Raw genomic sequence first — 27,766 nt, 5'->3', positions numbered from 1 at the left:
TCAAATGAGACGTTTATGTTTTTTAATTTTTTTCTTGTTCTCGGGTAATGGCCAATGTCAATGGGTTCAGAAAAGGGCAATCGGTGGATCAGATTCAGTCAGATGGGGGCGAGTGCTGTGCAGGAGCTCTGTCAAGAACAGACTTGAGACTGTTACCATGGGGACCTGGTATCAATGAAGGAATCGATAAGGTTTATCTGTGACTATTATTGTTGAATTCTGATGTCTTGCATCGACTAAGAACTGATTGGGCATTCGATCATCAAGTATTGAATTTAATTCCTAATTAAATCCCTATGGATTCCGCAAATATCCGGACCTCATGCATTTCGCCCTCACAATCAGGACTTCAAATACAAAATCTGGGCATGCATACCATAGCAGTCGGAAGCAGGTGAAGGGAAAGCACAAATCCCAAAATTAGCATTAGCTAATCAAGGTAACCAAATGGCAGTCAGGCAGCGGGAGGGACGGCGGGCGGGAAATCTTTAAACAAATATTACTTTGTGTGCATTTGTGCGTAAGTGCAAGGGTCCAGCCGGAGGCACCCAGAGGCTATTTGCCCGAGTATAATGTATAATCAAGATGTATGCCATTTGACATTCGAAGGCAAAATTAAATTCCACTGCACATCGTTGTTGGCAGACCAGACCCATCCGCACGGACGGACCACAACAGAAAGGGAAGGGAGAGCACACAAGCCACATTTACCAACATTTGGCAACTGCAGTTACGCTGCTTCCAGTCAAATACGATTCATCGTTCACGTACTAGAGCAGGAGCCAGCAGGAGCCAGCAGGAGCCAGGATGTACCTGGAGATGGAGCTGCCACTGCAGCTGAACCCTGAACCCGAGACCAATTAAATATTGAGAGAAACATTTGCCATTTCGTGCTCCGTTTGTAATTAGCCGTAACGTGCTGCTCCTGATGCAGGAGCAACGGATAAATACATACATACATACATATGTACTTACCTTCAAGATTTTAGGTAAATAACGTATGCTATGACCGAGAATGTATGGTAAAGTCAGCGTCATAATGCTATTTACCAAATGCCATTGATTGGCACCCCTCACCACCTGACTTCAAAGCAATTTTCTTGTCACTCCAACCAAAATGTAAATGTTTTATAGTCAACATAATCACATCGAACATCAAAGGACCCAAATCCGCACAGCTGCCAGCCCGGGCAACCGACAATCAATCGAATTGGGGAAAATCAGGCAATATTTATACGAATGTGCGAGGACGGCATTCAATTGGAAATCATATTTTGATTTGGCAGGTAAGTTGGCTGAAGCGAGTTAAGTTGTAAATTATGAAGGGGGAATTGAATTCCCATTGGGAGGTGGGGTCCCAGGGAATTGGGAAACGTTTATGGATGAAACACCGTATATATAGGAGTAAGCGATCAACATAAGATTCGTGGCAAAGCATGTCCTTTAAATGATCAGTTTCAGCTTCGACCTCATCAATCTACAGATAAATCCAGGTTGTGGCAAAGCTGGCTACGTGGAATTGTAATCGAAAGGAAGTTAGAACAGAATTTATTTGCCGGGAACTAGATTTAAATATTCGTGCATACTCGCATTAACAACCATTGATGTTTCAAGCCAAATTATACCATTGTGTAGTGTGCGATTGATTGAGATTGATTCCGAAGTCAGACTAGGATTCGGAGCAGGCCAGCTGGTACAGAAACTGGATGACAGTTCGAGTGGGGCGTCCGGTCATCTGGTTCTTCAGCAGGTAGGGCAGTGGGTTGGTTGCGGTGAGCATGCCTGTGCCACGGTTGTCCAGATGGGCCCAGTCGACGCAGGGGACGAGGCTGCGAAGAATGGCGGCGGCCAGGCAGGAGGAGGCCGGTCCACGGCCGGCGTTGCTCAGGTCATAGGTGATGTTCTTGGTGACGATCTGGTGGTAGTACTTGAAGAGCGGGAAGCGCCAGACGCGATCCCCAGTGATTCCACCAGCCTTGCGGAACTGCTTGTGGACAAAGTTCGACGTAGTCCACAGCCCAGTAGCCGCTCCGCCGAGCGCGTAGTTTACACCTTGGGCCACCGTGCCTATGTCGATGATCATTTTGGGCTTGTGCGCGGACTGGCCGTAGAGCAGGGGATCGGCCATCACCACAACAGGGGCCTTTCCCACATCCTTGACGCCCATGGTGATGCCATTCAGCAGGCTCACCACATCGCCGCACTTGACCGCCATGCCGGAGGGCATGTGCTCGCAGAGTGGGATGATCGCCGAGATGTTCATCGGCAGCGAGAGGGCGGAAGCGGCGCGGAGCACGCCCACACATACGGCAGCTCCAGCCATTGCGCCGCGGTACTGGTCCATTCCCGTCTTACTCTTCAGGCAGAGCCCGCCGCTGTTGAAGGTCAGGCCCAGGCCCAACAACAGCACGGACTTCTCTTCGGGAGCGGTGCCGCAGTATGAGCACTCGAGCAACAGGGGGGGCTCGCAGGAGCCCTTGGCGATCATCAAGAAGGAATTGAGCTTCATGTCCTCAATCCAGTCCATGGATCGCACCTCCACAGTGACGCCGCAGGGGCACAGAGCATCGACGGCGGCCTGGGCGAACACGGACGGGGTCATCATGTTCGCCGGCGTGTCGGACAGGCGACGGGCCAGGTTCTGGGACTCGGCCTTGAACAGGCCCCGGGTCCAGGCCTCGCGGTCCCCCTTACCGTACATTTCCAGCTTGGGGGTCCGCGTTCGGTTCTTCTTCCGCTTGTTCATGTTGAAGCGCCAAACGGCCAGCGAGGCGCCCTCGGCGGCCTGCTCCGGATAGCCCATGCTATCCACATGCACCTCGCGCATTCCCTGCAACTGCAGGGCGCGGGCGCCAGCGCCGGCGGCCACACGGACATTCTCCATGCCCAGATCCAACTCCTCCTCCTCGTTGAAGGCAGCATCGTAGTCACCGACACCCACGACGGCAATGGCCTGGTAATCGCCGTCCATGCCGCTGAACAGCAGGCCCTTGCCCGGGCTCCCGTCCATGTTTCGTTCACGGATCCACTGCATTACCTTACCGCCCACAGAGTCGTCCAGGGTGACGGCATTCTCCGTGGTCTTTGGCGGCTTGTCCGAATCCCTCTTGTAGACACCCACAACCACGCCCTTGGGCTTCTTGCACTTGGTGGCATAGGCTCGAAGGCAGTGCGAAACCTCCCGGAAGGCTCGCCTGTGGGCGAGCAGCCGGCTGGCCGAACGCACCAGAAGTAGATCCCTAAAGGCTGGCATTCTCGATTTAAAGGAACTAATTTACAAAACGGAACCAAATATAAATATGAAACGTATGATTTTGCTGACTAGAAATTTAGCTGGTTGCCGCAACGGTCTTTACGCGATACGAAGAATTTACAATAAAATTTGTTGTGCTTATACAAGTTGTGTTCCGTTGAACAGTCTCTACTGAATAGTTTTTTGGGCTATTTTGAAGCCTGAAATCTAAAGCACCATCTGCTTGGATCAGGCATAAAACAAATCATGTCTGTATCATTTTTTGGAGATAGTTGCATACAACAGTAGAAGCCTACTTAGAATCTTTAACCAGTCCTTACATGCCTGTAGGACAACGAAATCCCCTCAAAGATCCTCCACCTACGATGGTCTTGTTCAGAATTTATAATTCCTTTCGCGAGGGCGCACCACTATAATCGTATAATAATGACAAAAAGGAAAGAATAATGTTGAAAACAAACAAAACGAGGGGGAACGTTGTGAGTTGCTGCGGAGACCGCAACTCTACAGTTATACCCGATAATAAGTCAGTATGGCTCTCCTCCGGCAGACGCCGCTAATATTAAACGACACGACAAAGAGAGAGACAGAAAATCAGTCTGAGCTTGTCGTCGGGCGCTGCGTGGCCACTGCAAATTGATTTCTTGCTTTTGGCTACAAAAATGATCCGATCTGATCCAGATTCAGCCATCTGATAGATATGGTCATTATCTATGATTCTGCGTTTTTAGTTTTCTCGAATGTGCAATATTGTGGATGCAACAGATTTTCGTCCTTTGTGGGGGCGGAAGGGGGTGGTGCGAAATTTTGAGATATACGTTTTATAGTGAGATCTAACAGAAGTGCGGATACCAAATTTGGTTACTCTAGCCTTAATAGTCTCTAAGATTTGTGGATGCCCCAGATTTTCGTCCTTTGCGGGGGCGGAAGGGGGTGTGGCGAAATTTGGACACGAAACGGTCAAGGTCCGATATCACAGGAGTGTGGATACCAAATTTGGTTGCTCTAGCTTTTATGGGTTCTGAGATCCTTGAACTCATATTTTGCAATTGGCAAAACCGACCATGAAACCTGTGTGTTAGAGAGAGACAGAGCGAGAAAGAATGAAATTGTTTTCTTGATTCTGGCTATAATAATTATACGATCTGGTTGAGAGATTTTACACTCTAGAACATATAGTCATCCTCTACGACTCTGCGTTTTTGGTTTTCTCGTATCTTTAAAAATGTGGATGCCACAGATTTTCGTCCTTTGTGGGGGCGGAAGTGGGCGGGGCGAAGTTTTGAAATATTTTTGTAGCAGTGACATATCACAGAAGTCGGGATCCAAAACATCGTTGCTCTAGCTCTTATAGTCTTTGAGCACTAGGCGCTGAAGGGGACGGACAGACGGACGGACGGACAGACGGACAGACGGACAGACAGACAGGGCTCAATCGACTCGGCTATTGATGCTGATCAAGAATATATATACTTTATGGGTCGGAAACGATTCCTTCTGGACGTTACACACATCCACTTTTACCACAAATCTAATATACCCCAATACTCATTTTGAGTATCGGGTATAAAAATCATATGAATTCCAATTAAGCAGTCAACGGACAGGGTCCGGAAGCTGGGCCCGGCCTGGCCAAGTGCACAGCGATAATGGCGGCGAATGGAAATAATTAATTTTCCAAACCAGTGGGCCATCGCTAATTAAGCTTAATTTTTGGTGTTGCATAACTAATTAAGGTGGGAACAGCGCAGCCGTACGAGGAGCAGCAGCAGCAGCAGCATCAGCCGGGATACTGGCATTCGAATTATGTAAAATTGTTGCACTTTAATTCCATTTTGTCTGCGGGCAGACAATCTGTAATTGAAAAGTATGCTCTTGCTTATCTTGCGAGTATTTGAATATGGAATTCAATTTAGTGTCGCATAAGCGCTGGAATATGCAAATCCGTCCGGGGCCAGCTCTCCTCAGACGAATGTTTGCCTTCTGGCTTTGGGCAAGGTGACCGAAAAGGTTATGTGTGTTGGTAGGTGTGGCTGGCCGAAAACCAAATTGGAAATTTGCTTATTTCTCGCCTTTGCGCTTGACCTGACCCAAAGGGGGCGAGCCAGGCGCACGGACAAACTTTGTCCACAGGTCCAGCCACCCGTGCACACAGATGAAAGGATAGTGCCAGATAATGTTAGTTTTGTCCTTCGGCCTGCTTCCTGCCGAATGTTGAATGTTGTAAAATATTTGCCCAATAGTGAACAGTGACTTGGGATTAACATTTGTCTATGCGCATTCGTCTGGAATTATGCAATGTGTTCGTAGATAAGGAAAATTCCAATGGAAAGCATCCGCATCTGATGATTGCTATTTGCCTGTCAGGGATTGCCCAGCCGCCCCATTCAGTCATTTAAATTAAATAACATTTTGAAAGAGCGGTTGCTCTTTGCCTCTCTCAGAGTACCTTTCTTCCAGTCTAGATCCTTAACAGTACCTTCCTTAAGTAATAAATTCTTCATGCTATAATTTTTGATAATTTTTTTTATTAAAATGTATTTTTATTACAACTAAACGCTTAAGAACTAAAGATTTTGTTGCGAATTACCTTAAGTACATTATGTCTGAATACATTTTTAAGAGACTACAAATCAAAAATTCGTATCTTATTTTGTTTCTGTGGGCAAGATGGGAAAACCAAAAAGGCATAAAATTTAATGTAATCCAAGGTTTTTGCGAGTGCAATCAATGGTATTATGTATGTATGTATTTTGTAATATTTTGTAAGCTATGGACTGATTCGATGCAATTTGAGTTCTGAGTATTCTGATGCGCATGAGGCGAAGTATTGCTTGTGGTTTCGAGGCTTAAGTAGAGATATTTCCTATAACTTTCGATTCGGCGTGTTTACAACTTTTAAGTTTAAATATTGTTTATTTTCGATTGCTATTATTGTGATTATGCAATTAGGCAGCTCATAAATTTATCAAAACTTAACATCACATTGCTTCTTCGATTACATTAGAGGTTGCTTTCCACATGCGTTTGAAAATTCTGTACCTGCACTAAGTCGATCGATTATGGTTATACGAGTACGAGTGCGAGTAATGCTTAAAAATGCTCAATGCTCAATGCTCCGTTTTGTGCGTATGCGCGGCAATTGTTTGTAGCTAACTATGGGCTGTATTTGTGTATTTTTTGTATGTTTTATGTTTAATTTATATTAAATGCGGCGTGTGGTTTGTGGGTTTTGCTGACAAAATGCACTCATTGGAAGTTGATACGAGTAATACCCTCTATAGTCTAAGTCTAAGTCGAATGCATTGTAAATGCCTTTGTAAATGCATAATTTATTAGGAAGTGTTTTTCATGTTTGTATTCATTTCTGAAGAGAATATGTCTATGATGATGTTGATGATACGGCGAAGGTCCTTGTGTTGTAAGTGTGTTGCGTGTGCGTGTGTGCGTGGCATAATTTAATCCTCTCCGGCTGCGGCGGCATTCGATTTACTAAAACTGTTTGGACGATGTGCTCGATGGCGGCATATTGAGAATGAAACTCTCCTCACGATATCAGACATTGGGCTTGCGGAAGATCTCATTCGGATGCTGGTTGCTGCTAAAGTTCTGGCGCGTTGAGCATTGCTGTTGTGGACGGAACAAAGGTAAATGTATAATTAAATGCGTGGCTTTGTCATGGATACACGTATTGATTTGTTATTGCCCCCATTAGGTGAAAAGATGGGGCAGACCCTAAGTGATTGCATTTTAATTACATTTCCAATGCATCTCCCACCCAAGAAGGCAATTATCATGCATTTGGGTCACACACCCGACACCACAGGGCACCACAGGTGGGGTGGTGGATAATAATAACTTAACTACCTTACACCATTTTCTGATTCTTCCCTCATTTTTCTGATTTGACGTCGCTTGGACATGGCCCGAGGGCTATTAAAATAATTGCCACAGAAATCATTTATTATGGCATGTGTCTGCCTCGGACCATAAACCTGTCGCCCGGCGGTAGGGTGCCTCATTATCACTTACCGCTTGCTTCTTTTCCCAGGACTTCATGGCCGTCTTGTACTTTTCGAACTCGTGGCACCAATCCGAGTAGATTTTCTGATAGTCATTGCTCTTGTTCGGCGGAGTGCATCTGTTCGAAACGGGGGGTGGAACCACGGAAATGCGATTATAATGAGCGCATAATTACGGAAATGCCCTACTCACCTGTGGGCATCCACTGTGATGTTGTAGCTGCACAGCAGGGAGCCACCCAAATGGCAGTCGTAGCGGCCGCCATCGGCCTCGTTCACGGACACCACAACCAATCCCCGTTCCGTCGTCTCGATGTACTTTGTGGGCGAATAATGGATCTCATAGCTGGAAGGCAGTCGGCATTTTGGTCATCAAGTCTTTAATTAAGCCCCCAATAAATCCCAAGCCTTACCGTCCCTTATCCTTGGAGTGATGGTACCAGGTCACCTGCTCGTTCTTCAGTACCTCGGGGATTTTGACAAAGCATCCCAGATGCACGCTCTGGCCGTAGGTCACCACAATCTTCTTCTTTAGGACACTCGAGTCGCAAATGTCGCTCGTCTCATTGGCCACGTCCTGCGGTGGCACAGGGGGGAGGGAAGGAAATCACATGTCATTTGATTTGTGGCACACTCCGCCGCACCTCGCTTCACCGCACTCACCTGCAACAGATCCAGCTCGTAGGGACGGCACGTATTGGCCTCCTTGTCCCAGCCGCAGTACGGATCACGGACACACCGGAAGCAATTGTCGTAACGACGATTGCACATGGCCAAATCGATTTGCTTGATGCGGTGATCGGTGCCGATGTAGAGGCTCTTACGTGTCTGGCTGATTTCCATCACCTGAATGGCCTCGTTGGGGGCCACCTCAAAAATGTCCAGCAGCTTCGAGAGCGACTCCCCGTTCCGGTAGTACTGCACGATTTTGTAAATGCGACCCAGATTGGTGCCCACATAGTACACAATGTATTCCTGGTTCAGTATATCGATTTTTATTCTGCAAAAAGACGTTTTAATACGTCGAAAATATATGTTACATGCGAGTGTACTCGTGCACGCTGGTAAGTAACTTTTTAAGCAGCTTATTTACTTTATGCACCCCCCCAAAAAAGTGACTCCTCCACTGGGGCATCCTTGATGCATTTAAATAAAATTTACTTTAATTATTAACTGAATTTTACACGTTCTGAAAAAAGCTTTGAACTTGTATTTGTATTTGTACGAGTAGCAAAGCTGAGGATAACTTTGGCGCTGAAAGAGCTGGGTATCCAGTGGAAGTGCCTTAAAATTGTCTCTTTCTCCATATATTTATGTCTATTTTTATACCCGATACTCAAAATGAGTATTGGGGTATATTAGATTTGTGGTAAAAGTGGATGTGTGTAACGTCCAGAAGGAATCGTTTCCGACCCCATAAAGTATATATATTCTTGATCAGCATCAATAGCCGAGTCGATTGAGCCCTGTCTGTCTGTCCGTCTGTCCGTCCGTCTGTCCGTCCGTCCGTCCGTCCGTCTGTCCGTCCCCTTCAGCGCCTAGTGCTCAAAGACTATAAGAGCGAGAGCAACGATGTTTTGGATCCAGACTTCTGTGATATGTCACTGCTACAAAAATATTTCAAAACTTCGCCCCGCCCACTTCCGCCCCCACAAAGGACGAAAATCTGTGGCATCCACATTTTTAAAGATACGATAAAACCAAAAACGCAGAGTCGTAGAGAATGACCATATCTTTTAGACTGCAGAATCTGAATTGGATCGTATTATTATTATAGCCAGCATCAAGAAAACAATTTCATGCTTTCTCGCTCTGTCTCTCTCTAACACACAGGTTTCATGGTCGGTTTTGCCAATTGCAAAATATGAGTTCAAGGATCTCAGAACCTATAAGAGCCAGAGCAACCAAATTTGGTATCCACACTCCTGTGATATCGGACCTTGACCGTTTCGTGTCCAAATTTCGCCACACCCCCTTCCGCCCCCGCAAAGGACGAAAATCTGGGGCATCCACAAATCTCAGAGACTATTAAGGCTAGAGTAACCAAATTTGGTATCCGCACTTCTGTTAGATCTCACTATAAAACGTATATCTCAAAATTTCGCCCCACCTCCTTCCGCCCCCACAAAGGACGAAAATCTGTTGCATCCACAATATTGCACATTCGAGAAAACTAAAAACGCAGAATCATAGATAATGACCATATCTATCAGATGGCTGAATCTGGATCAGATCGGATCATTTTTGTAGCCAAAAGCAAGAAATCAATTTGCAGTGGGCACGCAGCGCCCGACGACAAGCTCAGACTGATTTTCTGTCTCTCTCTTTGTCGTGTCGTTTAATATTAGCGGCGTCTGCCGGAGGAGAGCCATACTGACTTAGTATCGGGTATAACTGTAGAGTTGCGGTCTCCGCAGCAACTCACAACGTTCCCCCTCGTTTTTTCAGAGATAGTGCTTCTTTTTTCACATAATTTTAGTTTTATTGAACTTTGCGATTCTGAACAGCTGATTAATGCAGCTATAAATCCTACCCGAACACTTTGTGGCTTAAGCGTATCGCTTGGAAAATATTAAGCTTTCAAATTTGTTGTGGTATTTGTTACCGAAATTTTTACTTTGAAAACTGTTCTTATTGTTTTTATAAAATATAGAAAATTCTTAAGAAATTAAACAGGGAATTATTTTGTCAATGAATTCTTTCATAGCCATCGAATGTGGGTACCTATACGTAATTTTGTTAATCTGATCTGGTAATCATTTAATTTATAGAACATTTGTATTTAAGGAGGCTCTATTTTTCTTATTTCTCAGCGACCTATTTGACTCCAAACACATCCCAGCACATCCCTGGGTCTGAAACCCCACCTGAAACTCGTATGAATATTTCTGGCGTTACTCACTTGTCGACGACGAGCTTGGTGAAGACCAAATCCCTTTTATAATAGACTGGATTGTTGTGCTCGTGATTTACGGCCTTGTCCATGAGCGGGTGGGATCTGATGAAATTCAGTACAGTGTCTGGCAGATTTGATGTATCGTTGACGCAGGTACCGGGCCTGGGCTCGGGGACACGTGAATTGAGGACCGGCAGCCATGCGGAATTCGATGAGGATTGCTCCTTGAATTTACCTGTGCAAAAAAACAAAAAAAAAAAACAATTGTACAATCACATATACTGGGATATGGGGAGGGGAGGAGGGGGCCCCGGGGGCTCTTCTGCAATTGAAGATTTAAATCTACGACGAGCAAAGGTGTCAGCTGTGCCCCGCTTGCCACTAAGCTGTCAGTGGAGGCGGTGGAGCCACCAATAATCCATTCAAATGGATTTTCTAATGCGATTTATGTTGCGCACATGGCAAGAGGATCCACACACGGTGGGGGAACGGGGGGCACCCCGAGACTCGACTCGAGTCGATTCGAGTCCACTGAAATTACAAAACACTCAACGAGGAGGGAAGTGGATTCGCAGTCGGAGCAGAGGAGCAGAGGAGGGGAAGGACATATGAAACAAATGTGTAGATTGCAAAATAAAATTTGCCAATAAGTTGCATTTGTCGTTTCCCATTTCCATTCTCGAATGGAATCCCCCCTTGGGGTGGCAGGAAAACGGACAATGGAGAAAATTGCACGTCAATGCAGGGCGAAACGTTGACAGGATCGCCATGGCCATCGCCGTCGCCGTCGCTCCCCACAGATAAACACATTTCCAGATAACCAAATCCGGATCCGGATTCCGTTTCGAGAGAGCTTACCGTTGAAGGCAGCTTGAATCTCGTTAATGTGAAAACTGCAGACGGCCGATCCAATCAGGCCATTGGTGCTGGTCGTGAAGGTGGCGTAGAAGCGGGTCTTGTCCGACGGCAGCTGGTACACCGACTGGATCTCGTTGAAGTAGAAGGGGAACTCCCCGGAGATGCTGCAGTTGAGGCGCGCCTTCAGATACGTGGCCCAGTTGTGGGCCAGCAGATTCTTGCCGCCGACATCCTTCTTGCAGACACGGGCGATGCGCGAGTACACGGCCTTGCCACAGTTGATGTACTCCACGGCCGTTTCCCGGAAAAAGAAGTACACGTAGTCGCCAATGTCGAAGGATCCCACAAAATTGGGTTCTGCAAAGGATGGCAAAGGAAACGGAAAAGATTGTTAGAGAAAGATTTAGATGGGATCTGTTTCAATAGTTTTATCGGTCTTTAAGCCATTGAAACCATTAAAACATAGTTTTTTAATCGATATAAACCATATAATTGATAGTTTTCACTTAACTATCGATTACTTTCGATTATTTGTTAATTTTATAAGATTTATTATGATTTTAAATGGGAATATCTATAATAAGCGATAGCTATCGATGACTTATCTATTATACAAATTTAAACATAGTTTTTTGATCGATATAAACCATATAATTGATCATTTTCACTTAACTATCGATTACTTTCGATTATTTGTTAATTTTATGAGATTTTTTATAATTTTCAATGGGAATATCGATAATAATTGATGGCTATCAATAAATTATCTCTTCAGACCATTGAAACATAGTTTTTTGATCGATATAAACAATATCATTGATAGTTCTCACTTAATTATCGATCACTATTGATTATTTGTTAATTTTATGAGATTTATTATTATTTTAAATGGGAATATCTATAATAATTGATGGCTATCGATAAATTATCTCTTCAGACCATTGAAACATAGTTTTTTGATCGATATAAACCATATAATTGATAATTTTCACTTAATTATCGATTACTTTCGATTATTTGTTAATTTTATGAGAACTATTATTATTTTTTAAAGGGAATATCGATAAATTATGTCTTCAAACCATTGAAATATAGTTTTTTGATCAATATAAACAATATCATTGATAGTTCTCACTTATTTTCAATACTAAATCCTAAAGCAAATTCCCATTTGACATCGAAATGTTAAATATTCATTGGAATAATAACAGCGTCTCTAAAAAGAGGAGTGATTAGTGAAATACTTACTGTCCAGCCATTTGGAATCGTACTTCAAGGTCCTCTTAAACTTGTACTCCAATCGCTTGGCCGATGTGTTGTACAGGTCTGTGCGGAAGATGACGGTGTCCGCCTTGGTGAACTCCGCGTTGGTGCCCGAGTACTGCAGACAAAGATGGATGGATGCAACTCTCGATTTTCAGACAATATCCACCCACTTACCAGACCCGGCAGACCGCCAGGATTGCCGTTCTCCACATAAATGGCCGTTGAGTTGTCCAACGGATCGTAGGGACACTTGGCAATGCCCAGGCCCACGCCAATCACATACTCCGAGCGCGGCAAATGAGTTAAATTTGACTGCGGGGCAGATATACATGTTTAAAGAAAGGAAATAAGTGAAAGTGTGTGTGCAGAAGATGGCCTTTGGATTAGATAGAGGCTTTATCTATGCCTGAATGGGGGCTGCACTCTATCGCAGATTGCTCTGCTGGAGGAGCAACTGTTGATTGCCATCTAAAGTCAACTGTCGGTGGCAATCTTTGGCCATTCAGTCAACGGCTTCCACTCATGGCTCATGAATGGTTGGGGAATTGCTCTTGGCTTTGGGCTTCTTCTATCCATCCAACCAGCCATTGACTGCGTGTGTGTCTGTGTGTGTGTGTGTGTGTGTGCAACTTACATAGATAACGTAATCCTTGGGATTGTGGGCATTGGTGCCGCACACATAGAGCCTATCGCCCTGCTCCATCGACTGTATGACGCGCACGTGATTTTTGCAATCGAAAACCTGCAAAAAGATATCGATTATAGTAACTCGTGGAAGGATATAGCGACAGGGGCAGGGCAAGGAGTAAACCTGTAGAGATATCCCCTCAAAGGAATTGACAATGTTGTGGGAGGATGTGGGGGGGTTGTGGGGGAGGATTTTCAATTTATTGTGCCGTGGCATCATCTGTTTTGGCACACAATCGCAGCAATGTCAAAATTGTTGCAGCCCCGTGCGTGAGTGCAGCGAATTTTGTGGCAAGAACGGAGCACAAATTGCAATAGCACGCGTCGCTGCCGAAGCTAAATCAATTGGCAACAATGCAGCCCGAATGGGGACACCAGAGGAGCCAGAAGAGGCACAAGGGGCAGCCAGCAGCGGCAACAATGGCAAGTGGCATCCCTGCAGAAATTACTGCCACACAGAGAGGTGGAGAGCGAGCAGAGCAGAGCAGCTTTATGATGACTTAAGCAGGATCCCCATGTGTGTGTGTGTGTGTGTGCGTTGCATGCAACTTGCTGCTGCTGCTTCTGCTGCTGGCACTCCTGGCACTGCCACGACTAACTGGAAATTGATTTCAAATGAAAGGATTTGCTGTCACATTATAAACGAGTTGCAACAGCAGCAGCAGAGTCCGCCCCCACGTTGCAAGTCGATGGGATTTCTCCCTCGGGTTCGAACGAGAAAATCGAGTTACTGCAACATATCTCCACACGGGTATGTGATTTCTCTAATGCATCTCAATAGTTTTTTTGCTCAGAACTATCGTGGGGGAAGGGCGACTACTGTTATCGACTACTGGCACAGTTCTTAGCCGATTATTGATTGAAATATAATATTTATTTGAATAGTTAGTCATTTTGTACTAGATATTCCTCTGGCAGTGGCCTTCATTCGATTGCACATTAAATTGGGTTCTATGACCGATCACCACTTAGATAACTCAAACGATAGTTGATAACTCAAGAATATTCCAGGCCGGTATCCATTTTGATAACACGAAATAGGGACCATAAGATGGTCTAACTATTTCTTATGGAACTTTGATACAATTTAAGCGCAGAGGACTTCAATATACCATAGGATACGATACAATATAAAACTGTAAAACACTTCTTGGGCAAATATCAGCATATCTCCGAAGGGAAAAAAGAACATCTCTTCTTTACTACTCCCCAAACTTAAAGCTAATGAAATTACACTTGTTTTCAGCTTTCGTAGGGGACTTTAAAGGGAAAATCTTGGTATCTAAAAGTAAATACACACCTGACTCTTGCCCTTGGAGACACAGCTGACCACATCATCGCGTGTGGGCTCCAGATTGATCACGTCGCGCTGTAATAGAGATAATATAGAGATAAATATATGTAGATGATCAGCAAGTTCTAGGACCACAGAAATGTGGCTCAATCGAAGGACATTAACCATTAGTTAAGAGCTCACGTTCAATCAATTCAAAAATTCAATTTCCCCTCAAAATGAATGAAAAAATATGTACAAGGTATATTGCTGTGCCACATGTGGCATAAACTACAACTAGCACCAGTCCGTGGCACCTTTACAAATGCTTTCAACTAAATTTATGTATAAATCACGTAATGTTCCCCACCGCCCCCCTCTCCCCCGCCGCCACAGTACACACTCACGAAATATTTTCACGCACCAGCCTCCCAGAGCCTCCCCTCAGAGCGCCCAAGCAAGGCGTGGCGCCCCCCTTAAGAGGCAGGCAGTCGCAACAGAGCGTTCATATAAAACCAAAATCATGTATTATTTAGTTGAATTTGCATTTGGCGCATAAAGCAGGAGAGAGGCAGCACCACCAATGGAGCCATGGCTGGGGAGGAGGAACAGGTGCCGGCACGGGCAGAGGAGCAGGAGCAGGAGCTGGAGTCCAAAGCAGCAACAGGAGAGCCCTCGCGTATAGGCCAAAACAACGACCAAATGATGCCCAGGGCGAAGGGTATTCGCACTCAACCGCATAAAATATATTGACGTATCCGCAGGAGTCTCCTACTCCGCCTCCTGGAATATATAACCTCTTAGAGTTTTACGATTACGAAATGGAGCATCCCAGTCAGGTGTGGCCCCGTCGCTGGCTCATAAAACAAACTTCTTCAAGCCATAAATTCATAAACAGCCCCAAAAAACCGGCACATACGCGAGCGTGTGCCACTTCCTGTAATCGAATTGCCACGGAGAATGTTGTGGCAAGTTCTCTCTCTCTCTGCAGGTCTTAGATTTTGACGCATAAACCTGTGCAGAAACCTGGGAGTACGCCAGCGACAGGGAGGACAGGGAGGACCCTGAGAGGCACATAAGCCATGGACAAGAGTGCATATTAAATATGTTTTTTGGTCCCTTTTTTTTGGGTTGTAACTAAAATAAACATGCTGGTTGTGGCGCTGGGGGAATCGAAGATTTGTGAGGATGTCCGGGCTCCAAGTGCGCCTAAAAGGCTGCTAAGCCTGTGCATTGTGTTGACAGCGTTTAGATGTGACGCTTTATGGCCACAAAAGGCACCCGAAACGGAAGCTTAGCGGCCGTTTGGAAACTATGGAAATACACACACACACACACACAAACACAGCTTTATTCAGAGGTAAACACACAGATACAGATACAAACAGGACTACCGTAGAGTGGCGTATAATGAATTTTTAACAAGAGCTGCCGCAAAGGCGCAGACCGAAAGCCGTGTTGTTGTTGTTTTTGCCTAAAAGCTTGCCCCGATTCTGGTTTTAACCCCACCCCCGCACCCCGCACCCCGCACCACCGCCCACGCTCCAACCGACTGTCACAATAGATTTGTGGCTTGACCCCCGGAACCGGCAGCCACCTTTGGGAGCAGCCCCACCCCCACAGCCACTACTCTAGGATTATAATATTCTCCACCGATTATTCGTCTGCAAAAGGAAAGCACAAAAGTTGGTACTCACATCGCAGTAGGACGAGGAGATGTTCTGCAAGTTCAAACGGAATACTCGATCCCTGGAAATAGACAAAAATACGTACAAAAATATGAGAAAAATGAGAAAAATTTGTTAATTCAGAGCTGGAAAAGCATCCCCCCCATCGGTGATTTCCAAAATGGAAAAACCATCAATGTGCCGATAGGTTTATCGATTGTTTTTGGGAATACAGTGCGTTTCTGTGCTGTAAAACGGAGTTTGAACCATCGAAAGGGTTTTACGTAGTTTTTATATACAAAAAATCGAAAAATATGCGTTAACCGATTGTTTTTCACGATTTTTTTTACTTAATTTCGATGACTGGAACATATTTTGAGTGATTTTGATACAATACCATCTCACTATGGCATAATAACTCTATAAATCGATAAAAGTTGATTAAATTAAGGAACTTCAATAACAATTTTAGCTCTAAATCACAAAAGAAGATCGATAATTAATCGATAATTCGAAAATTCAACTATTTGGCCTTCAAGCCCACAAAAACGCACTGTAATCTGTAACTTCCAATGGATTTTCTAGAAAAATACTTACATGGCGCCCACATAAAGCGAATCTCGATCCTCATTCATGTGAAATGTGCGATAGTACAGTCGGCCGCATGTGAACTCCCTTACATGATCTGCAATAGAGGGAGAGAGAGAGAGAGAGGGGGATGAGAAAAATTGGAAAACATTTTCGTCAAGTAAATTCAATATTTGCCCAAGAAATTTTCCTTAAGTGAAACGAGGAGCAGCAGGGACAGCACACAGAGGGGAGGGGGGCGGCTGGAGATAGTGTCAACAAAGTTTTCATTCCGGGCAAAATACTCCAAGAAGGACCGGAGAGAGAGGGTCAGGACCACAGACAAAACATTGCCAGAGAGTGGGAGAGGGGGAGGCGAGGGGGGTACAAATATTGGACTTCCATAGATATCGCATTTCAATCAAATGACATTTTTGGATAACATTTTCATCTACTGTTTATTTGGACTCAAGTTTTTTCCGCAGCCCATAAGGGGGTCCTTGGACTCTGCCCCTCCACCCCAAGGAGGGGACTCCCCACCGCCATTAATTATAAGTATTGTACGAGTATTATGTTAATTTCAATGACGTCGCTTTGTCTGCAAATTGTTTGTGAGGGGCAGGGGCAGAGGCAGGGGCAGGCAGGATGTGTGTGTGTGTGTGTGTGTCTGTCTGAAATGCTGAGCAAACAATTCTTTAATTAAACTAATTTATATTTGCCATCCCCCCCATCGATTGGCTGTCACTCATCGGGGCTCTCAATTAATTTCTGCTCATGAAACGAAACGAAACGAAACGAGATGAGATGTCTTCGGGTAAAGTGTCAAATGTCTGTGGAAGGAATATGGATGACCTGCTACAACAAAGCGCACACATTCTCCGCCGGACAATGGCCAAAAGTATGACAGGAGAGGTCACAAAAGAGCCAAAGACCACCGAAGCCCCACTCATCCGATTTATGCACTCATTCTCATGCTGCTCCTCCGCTCTCAACAATGGAATATGTAAATACCGAAAGGAAAGCCCCAACCCCAACCCCAACTCGAAAACCCGTCCGCAGGCAGCCCGGGAAACAGAACTGTAGCTATTTTTGATTTCCGATTTTCCAGTGAATATTTTCGTGTGTGTGTGGCATAAACAGAGAAAAGGCGGCAGGGCGGCCGGGCGGCCGGGCGGCCGGGCAGGGAAAGGGAACAACTACAATAGAAGTACAGTCGCCGGAACAAGTCCCCGTGCGTGTATGTGCATGTTTGTGCATGTCCTTGCCAAACAGGAAGTCGACTTGTGCACGCTTGAAATGCTTTTGTACATATTTTTATTCTACTGAAAAATGCCCGTCGAAGTTTTCCATTTCCACTCCTCACCGGCTGGTTTTTGGCCCAAACTTTTGTGGCAGATTTAAAGGAGGGCCATCTTTAAGGACGAAACACACACACAGACAAAAACAACACCATAAACTATATGGAATATCCGCTGTTATATGATTTTGGAGCCCCGCAAATAATTGCCCGCAATTTGGGATTCAGACTTTCGGTAATCCACAAGTCAATTCGGGGCATTTATAGGGGGCCATATGTAGGTCCTTGGGGGGGATGGGGATGTTCAATCCCTGCCCTGGCTTATGGAGTCGTTCGGGCCATTGCCACTGCCAATTGTCATCGGCAGCCAGTAAAAACATATTGCCACAATTTCATGACTGGATTAAGCCCATAAAAATATGCTAAATATTAACATAAAATTGATGGCCCCCAATGATACGCTTCTCGGGGTATTTTATGTGTCCAAAGATTCCGGGGAAAGGGGCAAAGCGGAGAGGGTTGTACAAATTCCAAGATTACATCCGGATTCAATGTGTTTTCAACAGACATATGTACATTCCATGGCTAGGAATTAAAGAACAATCTACCTTCTGGCATCCTTAGCGTAATTCCTGCCCTCCAAAATGGCCCTCAATCTCTCTATTGACGTAATCCTAGTGCCCTTCGATCTAGATATATGTTTGTTTTCCATTGATTTTGACCCTCCTTAGACACCTAGGACCTAATCGTAATTTCTGAATAGGTTTTCAAACGATCCATTGTTCCTGTTCCTTAAGGAATATCTCCCTATTATGCCAGGGTCCTTCTGTTCAAAGACACAAGCAATAAATGGTGCCGATTGTCAGCTAGTAATGAATCAAGTCTAAGAACAGAGCCCCCTCTGTATATATTTGTAGCTCCATTGTTTCTTTAAGTGTAAGCCCCTCTGAGAGAGGAAAAAGCGCCTGTTAAAATCCTTTCAAAATTTCCCCATTTACCCGTCAAAGTCCTCAGCTTTATTTGGTTTTAATCCAGACTCCAATCAAAATCAAATTCCATTTACGAGCTGCCTTTGCGCAAAAAAAATAAAAAAAATAAAAAAATAAAAATAAATTACGCCAAATTTTATATTCCACTTCTCTGTTTTTTTTCTGCTGTTTTTTTCTTTGTGTGGGGCGAGTGCTTATGGGCGTATAAGCATTTATGACTCTCAAACCTCGAGACTCGCGACTCGAGACGACTCTCCGCATATCCCATATCCCATCTCCCATATATGTCAATAATTTTTATGCTCTTCATAAATATGCGTTTTACGAGCAGAGGCAACCATGCCCCCAGCCCCCTCCACGGGGGCCGTCAAATCAATTTCTTCAATGGAGAAAATGACATTTTCCCCAAAACAAAAACGAAAAACGTTATTATCAAATCAAATGGAGAGACAGTGGGAGCAGTGGGAGCTGCTGGGTTTTGCTCGAATTGCAATGAACATATTGTAAATTTAATGTCCTGCCACCCGCTCAAGCCAATGGGTGGACTGTGCCCCCAGGGGCAGAAACCGCCCGTCAGGTGCAGGCACAGGCACAGGGACAGGGACAGGCCAGGGTCCCTTGGCATGACATTATTCACCTTTGAAATGTCAGCAGCCCTTTTGGCCCCAAAAGATGACAGCCACTCGAAGGGTTTCTGTGTGGCATCAAACGAGGGGCCATCAGAGGATAAAGAGAGCCACACAAACGAGTCTATGTAAATGTGGCATCAAATGAGGCTGGGTATTGCAGAAGGAGCATCAAATGTGTGCCTGCAGGCTGCAGTTCCTTGCTGCTGCCACATGAAACATTCCTTTAAATTTCCCTTTTTTTGCTTTTGTATAAATCTTGGTTTTTTTCTTTAAACAATTCTTAACAAATGCTATTCGGTTATGGAACGAGTTACCTTTCAATATTAAAAATATTAGTAGAGCAACGCAATTTAGGGAGAAATTAGAAAAACACTTGACAAACTCTTAAAAAAAAATATAATAATAAAATAAAATAAAAGATAAAATAAAATAAAAAAAAGATAAAATGAAATAAAAAAAAGATAAAATAAAATAAAATAAAGATAAAATAAAATAAAATAAAAAAGATAAAATAAAATAAAATAAAAAAGATAAAATAAAATAAAATAAAAACTAATAAATAACTAAAAATAAATTTAAAAATAAGTATAAAATAAAAAAAAAAAATAATAACAAAAACAAATAAATAACTAACGAGGGGGAACGTTGTGAGTTGCTGCGGAGACCGCAACTCTACAGTTATACCCGATAATAAGTCAGTATGGCTCTCCTCCGGCAGACGCCGCTAATATTAAACGACACGACAAAGAGAGAGACAGAAAATCAGTCTGAGCTTGTCGTCGGGCGCTGCGTGGCCACTGCAAATTGATTTCTTGCTTTTGGCTACAAAAATGATCCGATCTGATCCAGATTGAGCCATCTGATAGATATGGTCATTATCTATGATTCTGCGTTTTTTGTTTTCTCGAATGTGCAATATTGTGGATGCAACAGATTTTCGTCCTTTGTGGGGGCGGAAGGGGGTGGGGCGAAATTCTGAGATATACGTTTTGTAGTGAGATCTAACAGAAGTGCGGATACCAAATTTGGTTACTCTAGCCTTAAAAGTCTCTGAGATTTGTGGATGCCCCAGATTTTCGTCCTTTGCGGGGGCGGAAGGGGGTGTGGCGAAATTTGGACACGAAACGGTCAAGGTCCGATATCACAGGAGTGTGGATACCAAATTTGGTTGCTCTGGCTCTTATAGGTTCTGAGATCCTTGAACTCATATTTTGCAATTGACAAAACCGACCATGAAACCTGTGTGTTAGAGAGAGACAGAGCGAGAAAGAATGAAATTGTTTTCTTGATTCTGGCTATAATAATTATACGATCTGGTTCAGATTTTGCACTCTAGAAGATATAGTCATCTTCTACGATTCTGCGTTTTTAGTTTTCTCGTATCGTCGAAATTGTGGATGCCACAGATTTTCGCCCTTTGTGGGGGCGGAAGTGGGCGGGGCAAAGTTTTGAAATATTCTTGTAGGAGTGACATATCACAGAAGTCTGGATCCAAAACATCGTTGCTCTAGCTCTTATAGTCTTTGAGCACTAGGCGCTGAAGGGGACGGACAGACGGACGGACGGACGGACCGACAGACGGACAGACAGACAGGGCTCAATCGACTCGGCTATTGATGCTGATCAGGAATATATATACTTTATGGGGTCGGAAACGATTCCTTCTGGACGTTACACACATCCACTTTTACCACAAATCTAATAAACCCCAATACTCATTTTGAGTATCGGGTATAAAAACATAAATAATTTTCTATTAAGCAAAATAAGTCTAGACTTCGTGGAAGCCTAACAAGATTGTGGTGGGAATTAGAAACAAAATGAATATATTTCCGTATCATTCCAAATTCGATGAATTAATGTTTTTACAGGAACTGTTGGTGTTTTAAACACTCCAAATTCACTTGGTATGCAGTTGTTGTATTTATTTGTATTTTCAATGTGAAATTCCTTCGAAAATCTTGTGAATTATTGGCAAATGTTGCCTTAAATATTTGGTTTGGGCAATAAATAAATCCTGCCAACAATTTCCCTAGCATTTCACGTCTCTCCCTTCCTGCTAATTATAGGAACTTGTGGTTTCCCCTTCCTGCCACCAAGGACGACACACCTTCAAAGCACTCGAAAAGCCTGTGCGTCTAGACGTCTACACCTGTGTGCCCCAAGCTTCTGCCGCCACAGACGAGGCAAAAGCTCACCCAAAAGTGGTTGCCATTTCATTTGCACACAACGCAACAATTCCCATCTCCCCCCCTTCCAGCCACCCGTTCGAGGGGTCGTCTCTTCAGCGCATATGCCTGGTGAATATACTTATTGTCAGCACTGTACTATGCCTGGCCCCAAGACTTGGGCTTTGGCTTCGGCTTGGGCTTTAGCTCGTTGGCTTTAATTTTCACTGCAGTGGCAGGCGGAGGCGCCTCCAGCTGGTGTGGCAAAATATTTTCAACTCAATTTAGTTCACTTTATTGCAGCAGTGGCAGTGGCATGGCTGTGGCTGTGGCAAGAGTTCATTTTGTGTTGCCAACAAAAAAAAAAAAAGGAGCCCCCCCCGCCCCTCGCACTGCACTCGTAAAAAAGCATCAAAAGAACAGTCAAAACAGCACTAGACAGGACATAAGAGGACCCAAAAAAACAACAGCAACAGCCAGAGGTGCAGCAGGATGCCAGCATGCCCCCAAAAACGAGGCAACAAAATGCGGATGCGGTAAATGTTTCACTTTTGGGTGTGCGAGGGGCGGGAGGGGCGGGAGGTGCGGTGTGGTGCCGGTGCAGAGTGCTGCAGAGTGGGTTTTAGTGCAACTCCATTTGATGATCTGCTCTCCCAGTGCGAGTGTGCGGTGCGGCAGGGCATGTGGGGCATAAACGGTTCCCATTTTAATGCCCACCATAGAACTATGGTTTCGTTTTTGTTTCACAGATACTTTAATGAAAGATACACGCAGCCACACATGGCCTGTATGGCGGCCCAAAAGCACCATAGATTCCATCATAGAAAAATGTTTGAGTGGCAGCCACAGCAAACAGATTGGGGGCATAAATGATCGCAACAAATAATAATAAATGCTTCGGTTCAACAAATGCAGAGCCATTATCAGGCACACGACATGCAAAGGTTGCCTTTTCGCTTGTGTGCCCCCAAAGAACAAGAGGTAGCACCGAGTGGTAGCCACACAATGTGCAACATTTTTGGTCCGAGTCTGCAGTTGGCAAAAGGGAAGAGAATGCAAATTATGGTCTTTAGAATTAAGTTAAGACTTTAGTCAATTAGGGACACACAGAGGGAGAGCGTGTGTGCGTGCGTGCGTGTGTGGCAGACACAGGTTGCACGAAAACTTAATTAAATTTCATCTTAAAATTGATGCATAAATGGAAATTAACATTAGTCGCGTTTGTTTGTGTCAATTTTCAAAGTGATTGAATTAGTGCGAGGAAAACGACAAAATCTGTGGCATAACTGCATTTACGGTTGATTGATGGCATTCTGCCACACACATTCTGCCTGCTAATTGCTTTTGCCACACTCTCTCTATCGGCTTCCTCCCTTCCCCTCGAATCCCCCCCCCCCCCCGCGCGATAAGTGCGACTTCCTCTTCTTTAATCAGCAGCAAAAGCGGAGCAGGCGACCCCCGGACTCCCGGGCTCTTATCGAATCGAATGTTATATAACTTGTGTTTGCAACATTCGGCGAAGATTGCGGCGGCAAGTAGTGGACAAAGTTGCATGCAACTAAGGGAGAGAAAAGTCCAAAGTGGAACGTGATTTTTCTTCCGTTTGAAGCTCAACTAAAACTTGGCAACAGACTCGTGGCTCTTTAAGCATACTTTTAATGATGTTGCCACCTGCCACTATCTCTCTGTGCCACTGACACAGCAGCGTTATTAAGCCACACCCCCGTCATTGTTGGTAGGTGTCGACAGGCCATTGCGTTGCATTGAAATTCAATTTCGTTTCCAACTTTTCCATTGTGGAAAAAGAGCTTCGCTTCGATAACATGATTTGGGAGGGCCTGCAGGCACAGTTTTCAGCTTGCACAGCTTCCAGCCTCCTCGGGGCATGGCAAATCCCAGAGCCAGGACCAGAGCCAGGACCAGAGCCAGGACCAGAGCCAGGACCACGACCAGGTGCAGGCGCAGAAGCACGCCTTTCGTTGTTCATTACAGCAAACGGGTGGAGTGAAACTGTGAAAGAACTTTTGACATCGGCTGCCTGATGATGTGATGCATGCCCCTGGTCCAAACACACACACACACACACACACACACACACAGAGAGCACTCGGGGGCCGCTCATTGGCCTCCCCAACGCCATTTGGATTATCGCTTTTGTTCGCCTCGAATGTGGGTCACCAGAGCGCCGACAGCGACTACAGTTTAACAAGCACAGCAAACGGCAGGCCGTGTTATAACGGAGGATCTTTGTTAAAAAACCTGTACGGGTTTGTGTGGCAGGGATTGGATGGGTTGGGTTTGGCAGTCAGGGGGCGATTATGGGTTCGTTTTGAATGTGGGGTTTCCCCAACTCTACGATAACACGCCGCTTGTCAAACTACAGTTTTACACTGATGACAGCAGTGCATTTTCAACTGGATTTCGGAACAAAAGGGTATCCAAAAGGTATCCCTATCAAAAAGGGCGACTTTTTTGTTTACTTAAACCTTTAATAGTTCATAATTTAATAAAAAATACTCCATAGTTTAATAAATGATAAGCCAACGCACTGTTTCCAGTGACTGCTAGACCATATCGGAGCGGCGTTAGTTCTTTTTCACCACCTCTTAGGCCCTGCAGTTTGAACAGAACTGGACAGCTCTGTTTCTACCTGCCGATCGAACGAGTCAATTCTTGGACTGGCCTCCGCAATGAAGTCATTCACACATCATTCCAAACAGCAGGCGGCGACCAGCGAGCATTGTACGCCAGAGAAAGGAGATGAAGAAAGAGATAAGAATCAGAAAAAGAAGCGAGCACCAGTAGAAGGGGAAGGGGAAGGAGGGGGACGCAACAGACAATGGCATATAAAAATAGAATCAAGCGAAAATAAGTGGGAAGAGGAGTGGCCGCAAAAGAAACATCTGTCAAGCCGCTGACTCAACAAATGAAGTGGCGGCAGAGAGAGAGAGAGAGGGAGGGAGAGAGAAAGAGAGAGGGAGATGTGTGGGAAAGGGATGCCGCAGGAGGATAGGAAATACTGCACCAGATACACAGGCGATGATCCTCAAGCTCCCATAAATTAAATGACCTCAAAAAAAATAACAACAACTCTAAAATGTCAACCATAAATCCCCCACAGTAGATTTGGAAAATTTATATTTTGTTTTTTTTCTTCTTTGGATTTAAATGAAATTAATTGCATTTCCTCTTTTGGGGAATAAATACGAAATTTATGTGCGTTCTTTAATGCAGCGGAGGGAAGGGGGAACAGCGTTTGAGCGCTTCTCTATGCGCCGCACGTTTCCTTTGGGGCAAGTGCTTAGCTATTGAGTTTACAGTGCAACATGCGGCAAGGACCAAAGTTGTTGTCGGCACGTGAAGTTTTATGCTGCACCCATACAGTGCCTCAAGAAGGAGCAAGGCGAGGCGTCCCTGACCAGCATTCTGAAACGTGAACTATTAGAAAATGTTTACGGGTCTATGGTCGGTCCGATGGCCATGCAACAAGAACTTGTTTGCCGCACAAAATGGGATTTAAATATTTTATACAACATTTTATCTCTCTCCCCTCCCCCCTCTCTCTCTCTCTCTATACACTCTTTAAGCTTTTCGTCTACAATGTTAGGATTTATTTGTTTCATGTGCAAGTTTCTCTACAAAATTCCATTAAAATCGTACAATCCGATCTGTTGGAGGGTACCACACTGTTCTCTATTGCTCTTCTCCCATTTCTCTCCCTCTCTCTCTCTTTGACACTTTGCTCCATTCTTTGTATAGCTATGAGAAATGGCCAATACAGTGTAGGTGCAGCATAAGTGATGCATAATACCTGGACCCCCACCCCCCCACAAAACACTCGACGGCCTCTCAGGGACTCCTCCCTTCCCCTCTTTAAGCATTTCCTTTCCCCATATTTGATGTTTCTTTTGCTTTATGCGGAATTCATTGAACTCTGGCTGGAAGTTTTCAATCAAACAACCTCAAAATGATAAATTCATTTTACCAACGATTATTAAGCAAAACCAAACATGTTTCTGCCTCAGAACATGCCACAGACCAGACACAATAACAAAAAATAATAGACCAGAGACCGGAGACCGGAGAACAGCTTTAGATTTCTCATGGCTGAAATTTGAATAAATTTTAATGACTTAATGACTCAATAAACTGGCCAAGCTTCAATCTAGAGAAGAGCAAAGCTTGTGGCCAATGGCTTGGTGGATTTTGACTTTAAAATTATTAATATTCATTTGGGTAGAGCATCAAGGAGTCAATAATGGTACATACATATATCAAGCAGGGACTTATCTGTGCGGGATTATGGGGAGGCATATGCTTAAAATATGATTACATTATTGGTATTTGTTTAAATACGAAATATGCATATCAATGGCAGGCCCAGCCACTCGCAATGACACAAACCATTCGAATAATATCCAACATCGAAGGCATTAATATGCAAATTATGAATAATACGAGCACAAAAAAAAAAAACACAACAAAGGGACAACAAATGCAAAAACAGTAGTTGCATGCGTATTGCAATCGAATGGAAGAGAAATTCAATAAATAACAAAAATACAAAGAACATGCGCGAGAATATTATGGCAAATAAATTACAAATTGTTTTTGCCGGCGAAAATTGAAAAATAATATTTGTAACTGTTCAGAAAAAACGGCCCGTATCTGTACATGAAATTAATGTTTTTCGGCCCCACAGAGAAGGGAGTGCCGCAGGCCATAGGCATCGCCAGGCCATCTGAAACCTTGAATATTTCACCCTATCCTCTTGAGATCAGACGAAAGGGTAGCTGTACTTCGGTGTGACGAGCAGGGGGATCGATTGTTTACCTCTGTTGTGCTTCCCGTGGCCGTTCGGCTGATCGTTGCCGGCGCAGCAGGGACGCTCGTAGTAGAAATTCCAGGTGTTCTCGTAGTCGGCGGCCGTCTCGCTCACACTGCTGGTCAGCAGTGCCGCCAGGAGTGGGGTCAGCAGCAGGAGTGGCAGCATGGCTCTCCACCCGGCAAACCTCAATTGGATTATTGGGTAGTGGGAGCGGGACAGCAAGGAGGGCTGGCCTCTGCTTGTTGATTTTACCGTTAGTGCGCGCAGGAGAGCAGCCGAAAAAAGCGACTGGCGTTTTTATGCGAATAACTGTTAACACACTGAGGTTGTATTATTTTTACACACTTTTGCGGCAATTTCGGTGAAATTGATTTCACTGCCGATGCGGCAGGCGGCGGGCGGCAGACGGCTTTAGCGGGGGATCGCAAATGGATTTTAAAACGAATTTCTGGCTGCCATGCTTCAGGCGAGAGGGGTGAGAGGTGTGCGAATTTCGTTGGGATTAATTATGTATACACTGCACTCTCACACATGCAAAGTAATGCATTTTTACAGTTTGTCGCGCGGCGGGCGATGTGTGTATTCAATTTTCAATTCGAATCGACAATTGATCGAATATGTTCATGAAGCTCAGGCGAAACAGCAACAGAAACTGGTTTATGCCCACGCAGGGAAAAAGGAGAAAGAAGATTCCCAAAACAAAACGAGAGAGAATTCCTCAACTCACGCTTCTTTGCCGTATGTGGGAGCGGGAGAGCGATACAAGAAACACCAGAGGGAAACGGTAAACAAGAACGCGTCGAGACAATGGTTTATTAAAATTGCAATAAAAAAAGGTGTTCCCCTGTGTTCTGCCCAAACTTTGTTTAATTAATGATTAATCTGCACATATTACTCCACGTATTGTTCAGCGAGAGACTGAGGGTCTGTGGCAGGTCAGATTTGCATTCACTTGCACTCGCACGCACACAAACACAGAAGTACCATCGCCTATTCGTGTGTAACGCTATGTTACATGGCACCAACAATGCCAGAGATACACACTTGAGTTTCGTTTGATGAAATGTGAATTGAATATTGGACACGACACACACCAACGAGCGATTGAGAACTATTGAACTTTTATTAACAAAATGAATTTTTGGGAGTACCGTGTGCACGAATTAGATTTCAATGTAACAAAAAAAGAGCGGATATAAAGCAAAAGAAGACGACGCGGTAAGCCTGTACTTTAACAGTGGTCTGTTGCTTCGTTTTGTACCAAAAATTACAGCGAACCAACACCGTCATGTTAAGCGAGATCACATTTAACAGTGAGAAATGCGCTAGCGCGAAGTATAAGACCCTAACGCGTTCAAGCGCCGAT

The 27,766-nt window shown here is 44.5% G+C and overlaps 2 protein-coding genes across 3 annotated transcripts in view; both read right to left on the bottom strand.

Moving 5' to 3' along the window:
- Window positions 1-1,551: 1,551 nt before the first annotated feature.
- LOC117188425 (cytosol aminopeptidase) lies at window positions 1,552-3,456 on the bottom strand. Its single transcript, XM_033392295.1, has one exon. It carries the CDS (start codon window positions 3,251-3,253, stop codon window positions 1,670-1,672), a length of 1,584 nt encoding a protein of 527 aa, XP_033248186.1. The 5' UTR covers window positions 3,254-3,456; the 3' UTR covers window positions 1,552-1,669.
- A 2,404-nt stretch (window positions 3,457-5,860) lies between these two features.
- LOC108159392 (semaphorin-2A) overlaps window positions 5,861-27,766 on the bottom strand; it is a 37,330-nt gene continuing 15,424 nt past the window's right edge. Inside the window, exons 1-15 of one of the 2 annotated variants that reach the window (XM_017292626.2) lie at window positions 27,552-27,646; window positions 26,406-26,860; window positions 16,520-16,607; window positions 15,953-16,004; window positions 14,283-14,351; window positions 12,930-13,037; window positions 12,470-12,607; window positions 12,278-12,410; window positions 11,030-11,386; window positions 10,178-10,406; window positions 7,939-8,275; window positions 7,689-7,852; window positions 7,469-7,621; window positions 7,286-7,394; window positions 5,861-6,880 (exon numbers count right to left, since the gene is read on the bottom strand). In XM_017292626.2, the coding sequence (XP_017148115.1) occupies window positions 6,809-6,880; window positions 7,286-7,394; window positions 7,469-7,621; window positions 7,689-7,852; window positions 7,939-8,275; window positions 10,178-10,406; window positions 11,030-11,386; window positions 12,278-12,410; window positions 12,470-12,607; window positions 12,930-13,037; window positions 14,283-14,351; window positions 15,953-16,004; window positions 16,520-16,607; window positions 26,406-26,565 (2,169 nt within the window). In that variant the 5' untranslated portion in view covers window positions 26,566-26,860; window positions 27,552-27,646 and the 3' untranslated portion in view covers window positions 5,861-6,808. Of the gene's footprint in view, window positions 6,881-7,285; window positions 7,395-7,468; window positions 7,622-7,688; window positions 7,853-7,938; window positions 8,276-10,177; window positions 10,407-11,029; window positions 11,387-12,277; window positions 12,411-12,469; window positions 12,608-12,929; window positions 13,038-14,282; window positions 14,352-15,952; window positions 16,005-16,519; window positions 16,608-26,405; window positions 26,861-27,551; window positions 27,647-27,766 lie in introns of those variants that run through there. The other variant, XM_017292627.2, reaches the window with a different exon arrangement.

Source organism: Drosophila miranda, chromosome 3, assembly GCF_003369915.1.
Source record: "Drosophila miranda strain MSH22 chromosome 3, D.miranda_PacBio2.1, whole genome shotgun sequence".
NCBI lineage: Eukaryota > Metazoa > Arthropoda > Insecta > Diptera > Drosophilidae > Drosophila > Drosophila miranda.
The sequence above is the reverse complement of the archived record's forward strand: the minus strand, read 5'-3'. Positions and strand labels throughout refer to the sequence as shown.